At 38.7% G+C, this 15,720-nt stretch overlaps 2 protein-coding genes and 1 long non-coding RNA gene across 3 annotated transcripts; 2 read left to right on the top strand and 1 right to left on the bottom strand.

Annotated features, from left to right (window-relative positions):
• The first annotated feature begins 110 nt into the window (after window positions 1-110).
• On the top strand, window positions 111-3,710 carry LOC139777932 (uncharacterized). The gene is made up of 3 exons (XR_011719446.1): window positions 111-182; window positions 809-872; window positions 2,817-3,710. It is a non-coding gene; the product is annotated as an uncharacterized lncRNA (long non-coding RNA).
• A 1,877-nt stretch (window positions 3,711-5,587) lies between these two features.
• LOC139777907 (pre-mRNA-splicing factor 38-like) lies at window positions 5,588-8,416 on the bottom strand. The gene is made up of 3 exons (XM_071715589.1): window positions 8,211-8,416; window positions 7,505-7,872; window positions 5,588-7,422 (listed from the first exon to the last, which is right to left on the bottom strand). The coding sequence occupies exons 1-3, from the start codon at window positions 8,372-8,374 to the stop codon at window positions 7,037-7,039; spliced, it is 918 nt and encodes a 305-aa protein (XP_071571690.1). The 5' UTR covers window positions 8,375-8,416; the 3' UTR covers window positions 5,588-7,036.
• Window positions 8,417-13,718: 5,302 nt separating this feature from the next.
• LOC139777935 (probable ATP-dependent RNA helicase DDX49) lies at window positions 13,719-15,714 on the top strand (the record flags this gene model as incomplete). Its single annotated transcript, XM_071715632.1, is given in 7 exon segments — window positions 13,719-13,723; window positions 13,796-13,803; window positions 14,080-14,273; window positions 14,642-14,986; window positions 15,060-15,232; window positions 15,332-15,419; window positions 15,421-15,714. Coding segments are annotated over 7 exon segments (1,107 nt in total), but the record flags the coding sequence as incomplete, so codon positions are not given.
• Window positions 15,715-15,720: the final 6 nt, after the last annotated feature.

Below are 15,720 nucleotides of genomic sequence, written 5' to 3' on the forward strand. Positions count from 1 at the left end.
AACCAAACAGGTGTCTGACTAGCCGTTCATTTGACTCGCGGAGTAGTCGCCCACCCCACCAGCCCCACCTCGTACATTTCGTCGCCAGTGTCGCCACTCACTCGCCGCCATCGTAACATTCGTAACGCGGCAGACACGAGACGGACCGGCTCCCGAACGAGTGTCGTCGTGACTTATAATTGGTGAGTAATATGTATTAGCTTTGCATTTATTGTGCGCGTGTGTGTTTGCCGCGGTATTTATCGCGTAATTCGGCGCGATGATTCTTGAAAATACGTATTTCACGGTAATTATTCGGTCGAAGATGTATCGCGCGGGCATTCGCGAAAGTGACGAGCGTCGATTTTCGAGTGTCGCGGATATCGCGGATATCTAGTGGCGTCGCGACTTAATTAATTGGTGAGTAATATGTATTAGCTTCGCATTTATTGTGCGCGTGTGTGTTTACCGCGGTATTTATCGCGTAATTCGGTGCGATGATTCTAATTATTCACGGTCGAAGATGTATCGCGCGGGCATTCGCGAAAGTGACGAGCGTCGATTTTCGATCGTGTCGCGAATATCGCGGATATCTACCGAGAAGTGATACGTCTATTAATCGGAATGCGAAATAATAATCGCAGTAAAAGGCGAGCATACCGGTACTCGCTACTCGGAAGTTCGGAAAATATATAATCGCGAAGTTAAGCGCGGGACGCGCAGTGACGTCGCGTCGCTCTTGTCGTCTTATCGCGTGAAGTTGAACGCGCGGGAGACGATTCGAAGCCCCCTTCGCCATCTTGATTATACGTTCTCCTGTCGTTTCCAGAACGCGGCGGACAGGGACACGGGACGGATCGGATCCGGAACGAGTGGCGTAGCGACTTTAATTGGTGAGTATAACACATGTACTATCTTTGCATCTAATATTTATAGCAGTATCTATCGCGAAGTGTATATTGATAATGCAAATCCGTGTGTTCGCGTAAATATACACAACTGTAGTGTCTCGCGCCAAGTACGCGCGGAGCGAGACGTGTCTCTTGATCCGTTCGAATGCGTATTTCGAAAGCCTTGTTCGGCCGTCCACCCCACGATCAATCCCACGAATTAATCTAGCGATGCCGCGTCGCTCTCGCGCTAAGTTAATCGCGCGAGAAATTTTTTACCGTCATCTCAGATATATTTCGTTGCATTTTTATTTGTGAAATATATCGCTGTTAATTATCGAATATGCCATAATTTCTTCTCTTATTTCTCCGTTGTCGCAATATGAGTAAGTACGCGTCGCGTATGATTAATTATTAATTTCGAGAGTATCGTGTAAAGTTTGGCAAAGCCGCGTGATTATTGTATTCTAGTGATTACTTGTAATCGTGATGTTTAATTGTAATCAATATTTTAGAGCACTGTCTAATATATATATACATCTTAAAAAAATATTTATAAATATATATGTATATTGCTTGATTACACCAATTTATAAAATATTTAATTTCGGACGAATATATATATATATATATATATATATATATATATATATATATATGGGGAAGAGATTAAAAGAAACACATGCCTAAAATAAAAATAAGTAACTTTTGCACGCAAGTACCATTTTATTTGTAATTTCAATAAATTTTTAATAAAAGAATAACATCTTAATGAAAATGGTTTTTTTAGATATTAACTTGTATAAAATTTGATAAGAGAGAGAGAGAAAGAAATCTAATCCTGATATAATTTAAACTATTATATAAATTTTAATTATTTAGAAATATTTGATGTATTAACAAGTTATATTTTATATATGGGACATTCTTTGCTAAATCGGTCAGTCGCCGACCCTGACCCCTTTTGATTTTGCTCTTGATTTTTTTATTACAATCATGTAACTGAATTAAGTATTCCTGATTTTTTTCAAATTTTTATCTCAAGGTATATTCGAGATATAGATATTCAAAGTTTTGAAATTCATCCTCTCCGGAACATATTCAAATAACTTTACTTATATTTATCAGATCGTTAAAAAGTCATGAAATTAATCGAAAAGAAATTACATTTCCTTCCGATTAATTTCATAACCGATATTTTAACGATCCAATAAATAGAAGTAAAGTTACAGTTACAGCTATTTGAATATGTTCCGGAGAGGATGGATTTCAAAACTTTGAATATCTATATCTCGAATACGCCTTGAGATAAAAATTTGAAAAAAATCAGGGATACTTATTTCAGTTACACGATTGTAATAAAAAATTAAGAAGGGTCAGGGTCGGCGACCTATATATATTTATCATGTTAATATTAATCATGTTATGAATAATTTATTAAATATATTTAAAAAATCTTAAAACATAATCTAAAATATTTTATTAATTAGACAATGTATTAAACATGCAGTACACTATATACAGTACACTATATACACTATATACAGTATATTACATGTTTAATACATTGTCTAATAAATAAACATTTATATTATATTTCAAGATTTTTTAAATATTTAATAAATTATTTATAACATGATTATTATCAACAAATTTATATGAAATATTACTTATTAATATATCAAATATTTCTAAATAATTAAAATTTATAATAGTTTAAATTATATCAGGATTAGATTTTTTTTCTTATCAAATTTTATGCAAGTCATATTTAAAAAAGCATTATTAAGATATTGTTCTTTTATTAAAAAATTTATTAAAATTACAATTAAAATGGTATACTTATTTAAATAATTAATGTATTGAAATAAAGTCTAATTGAATGATGAATAAGAAGTTTGATGCGTAAGAATTAGTCAATATCAAATCATTTATTTTATGTTTCAGAAGATAACGACGCGGAAAGTGTTGCATTGAGGGAGCTGACAACGCGAAAGGACAGTCTGAGAGGAGGAGGAGGCTTGGGAGAGGCATCGGGCGCCAGCGGAACAACTTTGCGGTAAATTATGTTTTATTTTGTATAAAAATAATTTTTTTCTGTTTATTCTCGAATTGTTTTATTTCCCCGTGATTTAGAAATAATAATTAAAAGAAAAGAAGTAATTTAATATATTGTAGAAATTTATCCTTGTAAAGATCCTTTCGTAAAATGTTTAATTATTTAAATTAATATCTAATTGAATAATAAAAAGTTTGATGCACATAGGAATTATGTTTTAAAACATTAGGTTTTTTGAACATCATCTTAATGTGAATTTTATGTTTGTATATTACAGATTCAACGTAGCTACGTGGCAGATATAATTCCGCTGTTGCGCATCGGGGTTGGTGAGTGATGAATTAACTAATTAACATATTTATTGAGGTAACGGATGTGTGGTAACCTATAAAATATGTACCACAAAAAATGTATACCACATAAATGTACCTTAAATGTATACCACGTATCTAGATAAATTTATGCAATTTAATAATAAAATATAAGTTTATAGCATTCCATACATCTGTTGCCTTAAAATGAATCAGTTAAAACAGATTAGGATAAGTTTAATCTTGGATGTCTTTTTATTATTATATTTATATATTGATTAATTTAGGGTGTGTATACGAGAATGTATAGATACTCGTATGCACACACTGTGTATATAAAAACAGAATTTTTCGGAAAATTGAGAATACCATGAGGACAAATATTATTTATTGATAATTATATTAATTGATGATGTTATTTGGTTAATATTTAGAATCAAATAACATAATTTTTAATTATATGTATATGCACATAACATAATTTTTTACAAATATAAAAAATAAAGAAAACAAAGTAGAAGACAAATAAAAGTTTAACAATTAAAATCTTTTAATTTGATGCTCTTATTTAAGTTTACTCATGATATTCATATGTCGGGATTAACAAATAGAAAGAATAAAATATTTATATTGTTTCATATATGCAATAAGAAAAATGAAAAAATAAAATAAAATAAAAAATAATTAAAGTAAACAATATTGTAGGTGATCATAATATTGAAAAATATTTATTACAAATATTGTATTAGAAAAGTGTAATATTGTATTATTCCTTTTCTCATCTACCTCTTTCTATTATATTCTATTAAATATTTATCCAAGATTAAACTTTATATAAGTTAGTGCAAGGAAGCAATACATATATGTATACATATATATATACATATATACATATATACATATATACATATATCACGTAACTTTTCATATAATTTATTGATCTCGCTTTTTTCATATAAAAGAGATGCTTTCAGTTATTCATTATATTATTACTTTTTGATGCATTGACTTTAGCCTAATCTGTTGTAGCTTATTCATATGTAGTGATTGATAACTGGATTTTATACCAGTTAAAGTAGTAAAGTGACGTGAGATCCGATATCTATTTTATTATGAAATAAAAGATTTTTAAAATAATTATCTTATGTATAATAGAATCAATCAGTTTCATCTCGCTTAAAAATGATTTTGAAACAATATATTATATAAAAAGTAATCTTAATAATTTGCAAAGTACAAAGTGATTATTATTATCAATTCTAATCGTGTGTGTGTGGGATTTTATTATCCTTTTCGGATCTTACGTCATTCATCTGAATTTCTCATCGTTGCATGTTTCTTGATGAGATTCAGCAATATTAAATCGTTCGAATCGATGAAAATACGTATATTATGGGCTTTAGATTTTATCAAATGGCGGATCTGTTTATTTTCAAATTAGTTTTATTGTTTATATTATAAAGTTAATATTATAAATTTCATAATCGCGATCGAATCTCTTTAAATCAAAACGCTGTCGACATATAGATTTTTTTTCAAATTCAGATTTGTTTCCAATCGGATATGTATTTTAATTACTGGATATATTTTAATACGAATAAATAACGCGTGTAAACAATAAATGCGCAATTAATTTGTATATACAATTGAGTTATTATTATTATTGTTAATTGGTTAATTCCATATTTAATTGAGTTAATTAATGTGATGGCCCCTTTGCGACGCGCGTTCGTGTTTCGCGCATCGTACATACAAAAGCGTAAAATCTTACGCTTATTGCCGGCAACAGGAGTATTTCTCCTTGTTGTCGATTTCTGGCTGTATAAAGCCAGGATATGGCCAGGTTCTACAAAAGGTGAGTCTATTCTGGCCAGAAAAAAGAAGACGAAGAGGATTTTACAAGGTAGGTTGGTGTGCACATCACCAATCAAAGTATAAAAAATACTTATATAAAGGTAAACCTATAAGGTTTTCTTACGTGCGATTGCATATAATCAGAGACGGAAAGATGCCGTCTCGAATTAAAAATCCCTAGCCCACGTAATTTAAACTTACAATAAAACTCCTAAACGGTCCTGATTTAATATTAAATTCGCGCACGATTTCGGGTAACTAATATACTAGATAAGGTACACTAGATAAAGATACGGGTAGGTAGGAATACGGATAAAAATTAGATAAAAATCGGGTAGGTATATAGGGGTGTGGTTTTCAACAATAGAAGGAAACTTAGTTAATTATAATTTTGAGAAATCTAGGTAGGGAATGAATAAGTAAGCATACAAGTAGGTAGGGATACGGGTAGGTAGGAATCGGGGGGAAGGGGGTGATTTAACAATGAAAAGAAATTTATAATTTTCTTTATAATTTAAAAAAATTCAAATTTATTTGTATAAAGATATATCTAATAATAAAAGGTTAAAAATACACTGCTCAAAAAAATTAGGGGATCACTTTTTGTCAGTAAATTTTTGCCGATTTTTAAACTGTAATTACTCAGCGAATAATTAACGTAAAAACAAGTTAAAAAAAAGGTTTTACAGGGCAAACTCTCTATTATAAGGTGCTTTTGTTCAATCACTCAGGTTCATACTCAAAGGCGTGGTCAGTTTTAAATAAGGACATATTTGAGATATTCAAACTCTTGAAACTTACAGTCTTCCACCGCCTAACAAAATAATTGGCGAACATAATCAATAATTCCATCTCAAAGTACGGACTTTGCCCTTTTAAATGAAAAAAAAAAAAACTGTCCTACGCCGATTATTTAGCGAGATATCGCAATTTAAAATAACCCCTGTTTTTTTACGATTTTAGCACGATACCGCCGGCATTTGCGTATAACCTGATGTGCACCACGGGCATGTTGCTCAGTAAAATTTTGCACATCATGTATGTATGTGTATATGGAGTGTACATGTGTACGTGTGTACATGTAGCGGTTTTTTTTAGTAAGAAGTGTTGCCATTTTTTTGCCATAGGCACGCGCATCGCGCAATCTTGATTTCATATTGATGCATTTTTTTACATCAGATTAAAGAGGCACTGCGTTAAATTTTGAATAAAATTTTTCAATCTGATGTAAAAAAAATGCATCAATATGAGATCAAGATTGCGCGAGGTAATACGGCAAAGAGTGACAACACTTCTTACTAAAAAAGAACCTCTACATGTACACATGTACACTCCATATACACATACATACATGATGTGCAAAATCCGATCGAGCAACCTCCCCGTGGTGCACATCAGGTTACGCAAATGCTGACGATATCGTGCTGAAATCATAAAAAAACAGGGATTACTTTAAATTGCGATATCTTGCTAAATAATCGGCGTAGGACAAAGTTTTTTTTTTTTATTTGAAAGGGCAAAGTTCGTACTTTGAGATGGTATTAATGATTATGTTCGCCAATTTTTTGTTAGGCGGTGGAAGACTACAGATTTCAAAATTTTGGATATCTCAAATACGTCCTTATTCAAAGCTGACCACGCCTTTGAGTATTAACCTGAGTGAAAATTGAACAAAAGCATCTTATAGTAGAGAGTTTGCTCTGTAAGACCTTTTTTTAAACTTTTTTAATTATTCACTGAGTAATTACAGTTTAAAAATGGGCAATTTTTACTGACAAAAAGTGAAAAGACCCTAATTTTCTTTCGCAGTGTTTTATGTACAAAACGATATATTCTGTCTGCGAAAGTTGTATAAAATTAATTGCATAAAATTGTATAAGTATAATCTACCTGAATTGTCTATATCTAATTTATGTAAACTGGATTACACGAAATCGAAGCGATTAATGTCTAGCTCTGTCGCGTTCTCTTCTACGATCTCGATCCTTTTCTCTCTCTCGTTCTCTCTCCCTCTCTCTATCGTCTCTTCTATGGCGATCTCTGTCCCTGTCCTTATCTTTGTGCGACGACGAGTGAGATTTCGGCGATTTGCTGCGTTTACGTTCTCTCCTGTCTCTATCCCTTTCCCTACTTCTCGATCTTGGCTTTTCCTTCTCGGATTTCTTCTCGGATCGGGAATGCCTCTTGTCCCTGTCTCTGTGACGGTCTCTGTCTCGTTCGTGATCATCCGGCTTCTTGCGTGGCAGTTCTTTAATTGGTGCAATCTCTTCTTCCTCTGACGATTCGATGCCATCATCCATATCGTCTTCCAATAACGATATCTTCGCTTCTGTGTAACATAAGTAAACATATAACAGAAGTTTGGCTAAATAAAAGTAATATACTCAAGAAAATATACTCAAATAACGTACCTAGTTCATTATTTTCTTCTAAAACGTGTATTTTTTGAATTCTCGGTAAAATAACGTCGCAAGACCTCTCTTCTCTGAGAAGGGTGTCGATGAATTCGTCCATGTATATGAGCTCGAATACGCCTTGCTTGTTCTGCATTCTGAGCTTTCTGCTATCGTTGAATAATGGTTCAAGGTATTTGTAACAGTCCTGGGAAGAACCAGTCAGTCTCATATACAATGCGCCCAAAGCCCAAACGTACTTATACTCCTCGTTCTTTATAAATTCGACTATGATGTCTTTCTCAGGCTGTATTTGAAGCATTTTCAATATAAGACAGAGAAATGGCGTAGGCTTCACATTGCCGCCGTATACCCCTCCAATAAATCTGAAAGAATAAATATAAGTGAGACTAGAGAAAAACTTCTCACTCATATATATGGGTACAAAATCGTAGTACCAGCAAGAACAAGGTGATTCCTCGTGCCAAAATAAGTCGAAATTGTAAAATAACGTTTTATTCTAAGCCTTAGAAAATCTATCAAGTACACTTGACATAATCAGTGACGATGTCAAGTGTACTTGATAGATTTTCAAAACCGAAGCCTATCTAAAAAACGAAGCCTCGTACAAAAAAAATTATTCTAGAAATTACCTTGTTCTCGCTTGTACTAAGATTTTACATTCATCCTGTATTTGTAGAGGTTATATTTTGCTTTTACTAACCTTAACTCCATTGCTTTGTCGACCAACAGTTCGGCGGTCAAAGCGAAACATTCTTCCTTCCAGTATTTAGAATCGTATATCCGGGATCTGATGATCTTCTCGACCAAATATTGCTGATTTGTCCCGCGAATAGACCTAGCATCTTTCACCGTGCGGTTTGCCATTTTTCGAATTCTATTCCGCTATTGTTCTGCTACCATCTACCATCTGCTACGAATTGCCAGCAGCCAGATTGTCACGAATCTTCAATCGGTAGTCACCAGAGGACGCCGATTCGCCGAAAATATACTTTGCGCGATCGATAAAACTTTGTTTCAAACTCATTTGTTGATAATACGCGCACATTTCGCAGTAATTATTTAAGAAATTTATTTTTATTAATATCTAACGTAATCAGAATTAAGATTTTATATATAGGTATTCTACATATAATTTTATACATAGAATTTTAGGAGAAAGATATTGATTTTTTATTTAAAAAAAATATAATATTGATGTCTTTGAGAACTTTCTCAAACTATTAGAAAAGACTGTTAATAAGATTATTATAATATACAAATTAAAAAATAATATATATAATTATTTTATTTTTTATTGATTTTATCGATATTATATTAGTCTTTTATTAATATAAAAAGAAATTATATATGTATAATACCTTATGTATGTATACATATAGAATTATACATATATAATTTTATACTATTTTAATTTTATATCTTACATTAAGCGTGTATTACACGCTTAACTTTATAAGCGTGATGTCATTTATAGACAAGATTTTTTACACGCTTAACTTTATAAGCGTGATGTCTTTTGCAGACAAGATTTTTTACACGCTTAACTTTATAAGCGCTTATAAAGTTAAGCGTGTAAAAAATCTTGTCTGCAAAAGACATCACGCTTATAAAGTTAAGCGTGTAAAAATCTTGTCTATAAATGACATCACGCTTATAAAGTTAAGCGTGTAAAAAATCTCCCTCTCGTGGTGTGCCACTTTGCAGTGGTGAGAGGGCTCCCTGTATCAACGATCCACTGGGGCAGTACCTTCGGCTTTACCGAAGGGAGGGCCCGGTGGGGAGGTACAGGGTCTAAGAGCACACCGTACCCTCCTCCCAGTTCGCTGGGAGTGAAGGGTACAATGGGGTCCGGCGCTCCCGTCGCGTTGTCTGCGTAGCGACACCCCCGGCCGCGAAAGTTAGTTAGCCGTTTAAGTAATCGCGTCGCGTCGTGTCTGCTTAGCGACACCCACGGGCCGCGAAAGTTAGTTAGCCGTTTAAGTAATCGCGTCGCGTCGTGTCTGCTTAGCGACACCCACGGGCCGCGAAAGTTAGTTAGCCGTTTAAGTAATCGCGTCGCGTCGTGTCTGCTTAGCGACACCCACGGGCCGCGAAAGTTAGTTAGCCGTTTAGGTAATCGCGTCGCGTCGTGTCTGCTTAGCGACACCCACGGGCCGCGAAAGTTAGTTAGCCGTTTAGGTAATCGCGTCGCGTCGTGTCTGCTTAGCGACACCCACGGGCCGCGAAAGTTAGTTAGCCGTTTAGGTAATCGCGTCGCGTCGTGTCTGCTTAGCGACACCCACGGGCCGCGAAAGTTAGTTAGCCGTTTAGGTAATCGCGTCGCGTCGTGTCTGCTTAGCGACACCCACGGGCCGCGAAAGTTAGTTAGCCGTTTAGGTAATCGCGTCGCGTCGTGTCTGCTTAGCGACACCCACGGGCCGCGAAAGTTAGTTAGCCGTTTAGGTAATCGCGTCGCGTCGTGTCTGCTTAGCGACACCCACGGGCCGCGAAAGTTAGTTAGCCGTTTAGGTAATCGCGTCGCGTCGTGTCTGCTTAGCGACACCCACGGGCCGCGAAAGTTAGTTAGCCGTTTAGGTAATCGCGTCGCGTCGTGTCTGCTTAGCGACACCCACGGGCCGCGAAAGTTAGTTAGCCGTTTAGGTAATCGCGTCGCGTCGTGTCTGCTTAGCGACACCCACGGGCCGCGAAAGTTAGTTAGCCGTTTAGGTAATCGCGTCGCGTCGTGTCTGCTTAGCGACACCCACGGGCCGCGAAAGTTAGTTAGCCGTTTAGGTAATCGCGTCGCGTCGTGTCTGCTTAGCGACACCCACGGGCCGCGAAAGTTAGTTAGCCGTTTAGGTAATCGCGTCGCGTCGTGTCTGCTTAGCGACACCCACGGGCCGCGAAAGTTAGTTAGCCGTTTAGGTAATCGCGTCGCGTCGTGTCTGCTTAGCGACACCCACGGGCCGCGAAAGTTAGTTAGCCGTTTAGGTAATCGCGTCGCGTCGTGTCTGCTTAGCGACACCCACGGGCCGCGAAAGTTAGTTAGCCGTTTAGGTAATCGCGTCGCGTCGTGTCTGCTTAGCGACACCCACGGGCCGCGAAAGTTAGTTAGCCGTTTAGGTAATCGCGTCGCGTCGTGTCTGCTTAGCGACACCCACGGGCCGCGAAAGTTAGTTAGCCGTTTAGGTAATCGCGTCGCGTCGTGTCTGCTTAGCGACACCCACGGGCCGCGAAAGTTAGTTAGCCGTTTAGGTAATCGCGTCGCGTCGTGTCTGCTTAGCGACACCCACGGGCCGCGAAAGTTAGTTAGCCGTTTAGGTAATCGCGTCGCGTCGTGTCTGCTTAGCGACACCCACGGGCCGCGAAAGTTAGTTAGCCGTTTAGGTAATCGCGTCGCGTCGTGTCTGCTTAGCGACACCCACGGGCCGCGAAAGTTAGTTAGCCGTTTAGGTAATCGCGTCGCGTCGTGTCTGCTTAGCGACACCCACGGGCCGCGAAAGTTAGTTAGCCGTTTAGGTAATCGCGTCGCGTCGTGTCTGCTTAGCGACACCCACGGGCCGCGAAAGTTAGTTAGCCGTTTAGGTAATCGCGTCGCGTCGTGTCTGCTTAGCGACACCCACGGGCCGCGAAAGTTAGTTAGCCGTTTAGGTAATCGCGTCGCGTCGTGTCTGCTTAGCGACACCCACGGGCCGCGAAAGTTAGTTAGCCGTTTAGGTAATCGCGTCGCGTCGTGTCTGCTTAGCGACACCCACGGGCCGCGAAAGTTAGTTAGCCGTTTAGGTAATCGCGTCGCGTCGTGTCTGCTTAGCGACACCCACGGGCCGCGAAAGTTAGTTAGCCGTTTAGGTAATCGCGTCGCGTCGTGTCTGCTTAGCGACACCCACGGGCCGCGAAAGTTAGTTAGCCGTTTAGGTAATCGCGTCGCGTCGTGTCTGCTTAGCGACACCCACGGGCCGCGAAAGTTAGTTAGCCGTTTAGGTAATCGCGTCGCGTCGTGTCTGCTTAGCGACACCCACGGGCCGCGAAAGTTAGTTAGCCGTTTAGGTAATCGCGTCGCGTCGTGTCTGCTTAGCGACACCCACGGGCCGCGAAAGTTAGTTAGCCGTTTAGGTAATCGCGTCGCGTCGTGTCTGCTTAGCGACACCCACGGGCCGCGAAAGTTAGTTAGCCGTTTAGGTAATCGCGTCGCGTCGTGTCTGCTTAGCGACACCCACGGGCCGCGAAAGTTAGTTAGCCGTTTAGGTAATCGCGTCGCGTCGTGTCTGCTTAGCGACACCCACGGGCCGCGAAAGTTAGTTAGCCGTTTAGGTAATCGCGTCGCGTCGTGTCTGCTTAGCGACACCCACGGGCCGCGAAAGTTAGTTAGCCGTTTAGGTAATCGCGTCGCGTCGTGTCTGCTTAGCGACACCCACGGGCCGCGAAAGTTAGTTAGCCGTTTAGGTAATCGCGTCGCGTCGTGTCTGCTTAGCGACACCCACGGGCCGCGAAAGTTAGTTAGCCGTTTAGGTAATCGCGTCGCGTCGTGTCTGCTTAGCGACACCCACGGGCCGCGAAAGTTAGTTAGCCGTTTAGGTAATCGCGTCGCGTCGTGTCTGCTTAGCGACACCCACGGGCCGCGAAAGTTAGTTAGCCGTTTAGGTAATCGCGTCGCGTCGTGTCTGCTTAGCGACACCCACGGGCCGCGAAAGTTAGTTAGCCGTTTAGGTAATCGCGTCGCGTCGTGTCTGCTTAGCGACACCCACGGGCCGCGAAAGTTAGTTAGCCGTTTAGGTAATCGCGTCGCGTCGTGTCTGCTTAGCGACACCCACGGGCCGCGAAAGTTAGTTAGCCGTTTAGGTAATCGCGTCGCGTCGTGTCTGCTTAGCGACACCCACGGGCCGCGAAAGTTAGTTAGCCGTTTAGGTAATCGCGTCGCGTCGTGTCTGCTTAGCGACACCCACGGGCCGCGAAAGTTAGTTAGCCGTTTAGGTAATCGCGTCGCGTCGTGTCTGCTTAGCGACACCCACGGGCCGCGAAAGTTAGTTAGCCGTTTAGGTAATCGCGTCGCGTCGTGTCTGCTTAGCGACACCCACGGGCCGCGAAAGTTAGTTAGCCGTTTAGGTAATCGCGTCGCGTCGTGTCTGCTTAGCGACACCCACGGGCCGCGAAAGTTAGTTAGCCGTTTAGGTAATCGCGTCGCGTCGTGTCTGCTTAGCGACACCCACGGGCCGCGAAAGTTAGTTAGCCGTTTAAGTAATCGCGTCGCGTCGTGTCTGCGGAACGACACCACGCTTACAAAGTTACTTACGGGGAGCGCGCTTTTAGCGCTATAAGCGTGCTCTGTCTTTGTTCAACTTTCAGTAAGTAACAGAGATAGAATGACGTTGTCAGCGCTAATAGCGTCTCCCCGAACGCACCTTTAATCGAATCGTTCATTTGTTTCAGAAAATAACGACGCAGAAGATAACGTCGGAGCAGCGAGGGAATCCTGCGAAGCTGACATCCCGAGCAGCCTGAGAGGAGGAGGAGGCCTAGGATAGGCATCGGGCATCGGCGTACCAACACTTCTGGTAAAAAACTCATAAACTACATTAATTCCTACATTAAACCGTGTTTCGGAATTTAAATTAGTAAAAAAAAATATTTTGAAAAATTTGATTCAAGTTGATTCTAACGTAGAAACCTTTTTCGAAGAAGTAATTTAAAATATAATATTAATCTGAATAACGAATAAGATGTTCGATGCGCGTGACACGTATTTAATCGATTCGATTATTTTTATGTTACAGAAAATATCCGCGCGGGAAGGAGCATCATCTTCGTATCGAGGGAACACGAGTGACATCCCGAGCAGCCTGAGAGGAGGAGGAGGCCTAGGATAGGCATCGGGCATCGGCGTACCAACACTTCTGGTAAAAAACTCATAAACTACATTAATTCCTACATTAAACCGTGTTTCGGAATTTAAATTAGTAAAAAAAAATATTTTGAAAAATTTGATTCAAGTTGATTCTAACGTAGAAACCTTTTTCGAAGAAGTAATTTAAAATATAATATTAATCTGAATAACGAATAAGATGTTCGATGCGCGTGACACGTATTTAATCGATTCGATTATTTTTATGTTACAGAAAATATCCGCGCGGGAAGGAGCATCATCTTCGTATCGAGGGAACACGAGTGACATCCCGAGCAGTCTGAGAGGAGGTGGAGGCCTGGAAGAGGCATAAGGCGCCGGCGGAACAACATGCGGTAAATATAATTGGTTTATACATATTGTGTCTTTCGCGGAAAGTTTAACCAATCGGTTTTTCAATCGAATAGTAAAGATAGTCAGAGAGTAGAAATTAAAAAAGAGTTTAATTTTTTAAATTCTATTTTGAATTCTTGTGTTCAGTAAATAGAGTATACTTTCAAGAAGTTAAACGTGTTTTTTTATTAAATTTATTTAATTAAAAGAAATATAGAATTCCGTGTTTTACCTTCGGTAATTATTTTTCGAAATACAGACTGTCTCTTTTCTTCCCTGCTCTAATAATATTCAGGACGTTAAACTTTGCGAAATTGACGAAACTATACAGCTATTTGTTTGTTTCCCTCTCTAATAGGTTTAAAAAAGCCAACGCCGATTCAGCAGAATTGCATTCCTCAAATACTGACGGGCAAAGATTGCATAGGCTGCGCCAAGACCGGTAGTGGCAAAACTCTAGCATTTGCCCTGCCTGTTTTGCAAAAATTATGCGAGGATCCATATGGTATATTTGCTCTTGTGTTAACGCCAGCGAGGGAACTAGCTTTTCAGGTGATAAATTTTACTTTCTTATTGTCGTTACTTGCAATATAAATTGTTTTATATTTGTGAGATTTGTCAGATCATCTAATAAGTAACGTAGTAATTTTACATACTTAAAAATAATAGAGAATAATTTTGATTGTGTACTGCATTGTACATGTATGGTATCGTAAGCAAAGGATAGAAAATTTACTAGAAAGATGGAAAGGAAGAGAGAAAGAAATAACAAATATCTAATTTATCAGAACTTTTAGTAGTTCTATTATGTTTATTTAAATTAATTGTATTACTCTTGGAACGATCTGATATTTGTACAAAACAGCCATGCTTGCGGTTAATTATAATAAATCTTATTATATTTAATGGAATTATTTTAGATTGCTGATCAGTTTGCTGCTATTGGCAAGGCTATCAACCTGAAAAAATGTGTGATTGTTGGTGGCATGGATATGGTGGCACAAGGATTGGAATTGTCGAAACAGCCACATATAGTTGTAGCTACACCGGGTCGACTAGCAGATCATTTGGACAGTTGCGATACGTTCTCCCTGCAGAAGATCAAATTTTTAGTGTTGGACGAGGCTGATAGACTGCTCAGTGGCCATTTTGATGAACAGCTTAAGAAAATTTTTGCTGCATTACCCAAGCAGAAACAAGTATTGTTCTTTAGCGCTACAATGACAGACGCTCTTGACAAAGTGCAGCAAATAGCTTCTGATAAGGTATATCTCGATAAAACAACTGTATGTTATGTTACATTATGGCTAGCAGGAATGAAAATGACAACTTTTCTAGGTTTTTACGTGGCAAGAGGAAGATGACGCTGGTATTGCCACAGTAAAGGAATTGGATCAACGTTACGTGTTGTGTCCTAAGGATGTGCTTGATTCGTATCTGATAGAAGTAATTAGGACATTTCGCGCCACCGATAAAAATGGTTCCATCATGATATTCACGGATACTTGCAAGTAAAGAATACAATTGCTCTTGTCACGTAACATAAAAGATCCTTCAAAGATTACGTATCTAGATCTAATTTATATATTATTATTTTGTGTTGTATTTAGACACTGTCAGTTATTATCAATGACGTTGAATGATGTTGGATTTACGAACGTGGCTCTTCACGCGATGATTAAGCAAAAAGGAACCTTTAGCAGCGCTAAACAAGTTCAAGTCAAACCACGTACAGATATTAATTGCTACCAATGTCGCGGCGAGAGGCCTCGATATTCCCACGGTGGAATTAGTCATTAATCATACAATACCGAATGTACCGAAGGAATACATTCATAGAGTCGGTAGAACAGCTCGCGCAGGTAAAAACGGTATGGCGATAAGCTTGATAACTCCACACGATATCAAATTATTGCACGCGATCGAAGATGCCATAGGTACTAAATTAACGGAATACAAAGTAGACGGTGAGTACATGTCCTATTTTGCGTTTCTTTTT

Source organism: Temnothorax nylanderi, unplaced genomic scaffold, assembly GCF_030848795.1.
Source record: "Temnothorax nylanderi isolate EJ_2023f unplaced genomic scaffold, tnyl_v1.0 TNYL_tig0168_pilon, whole genome shotgun sequence".
Taxonomy (NCBI): Eukaryota; Metazoa; Arthropoda; class Insecta; order Hymenoptera; family Formicidae; genus Temnothorax; species Temnothorax nylanderi.

Bases quoted from the DNA above. Each gene is read 5' to 3' on its own strand.
- LOC139777907 (XM_071715589.1), bottom strand. From the start codon at position 8,374: ATGGCAAACCGCACGGTGAAAGATGCTAGGTCTATTCGCGGGACAAAT. The intron at 7,873-8,210 runs GTTAGTAAAAGC...TTATTCTTTCAG, and splicing joins GACAAAGCAATGGAGTTAAG to ATTTATTGGAGGGGTATACG. The intron at 7,423-7,504 runs GTACGTTATTTG...TATGTTACACAG, and splicing joins AGAAGAAAATAATGAACTAG to AAGCGAAGATATCGTTATTG.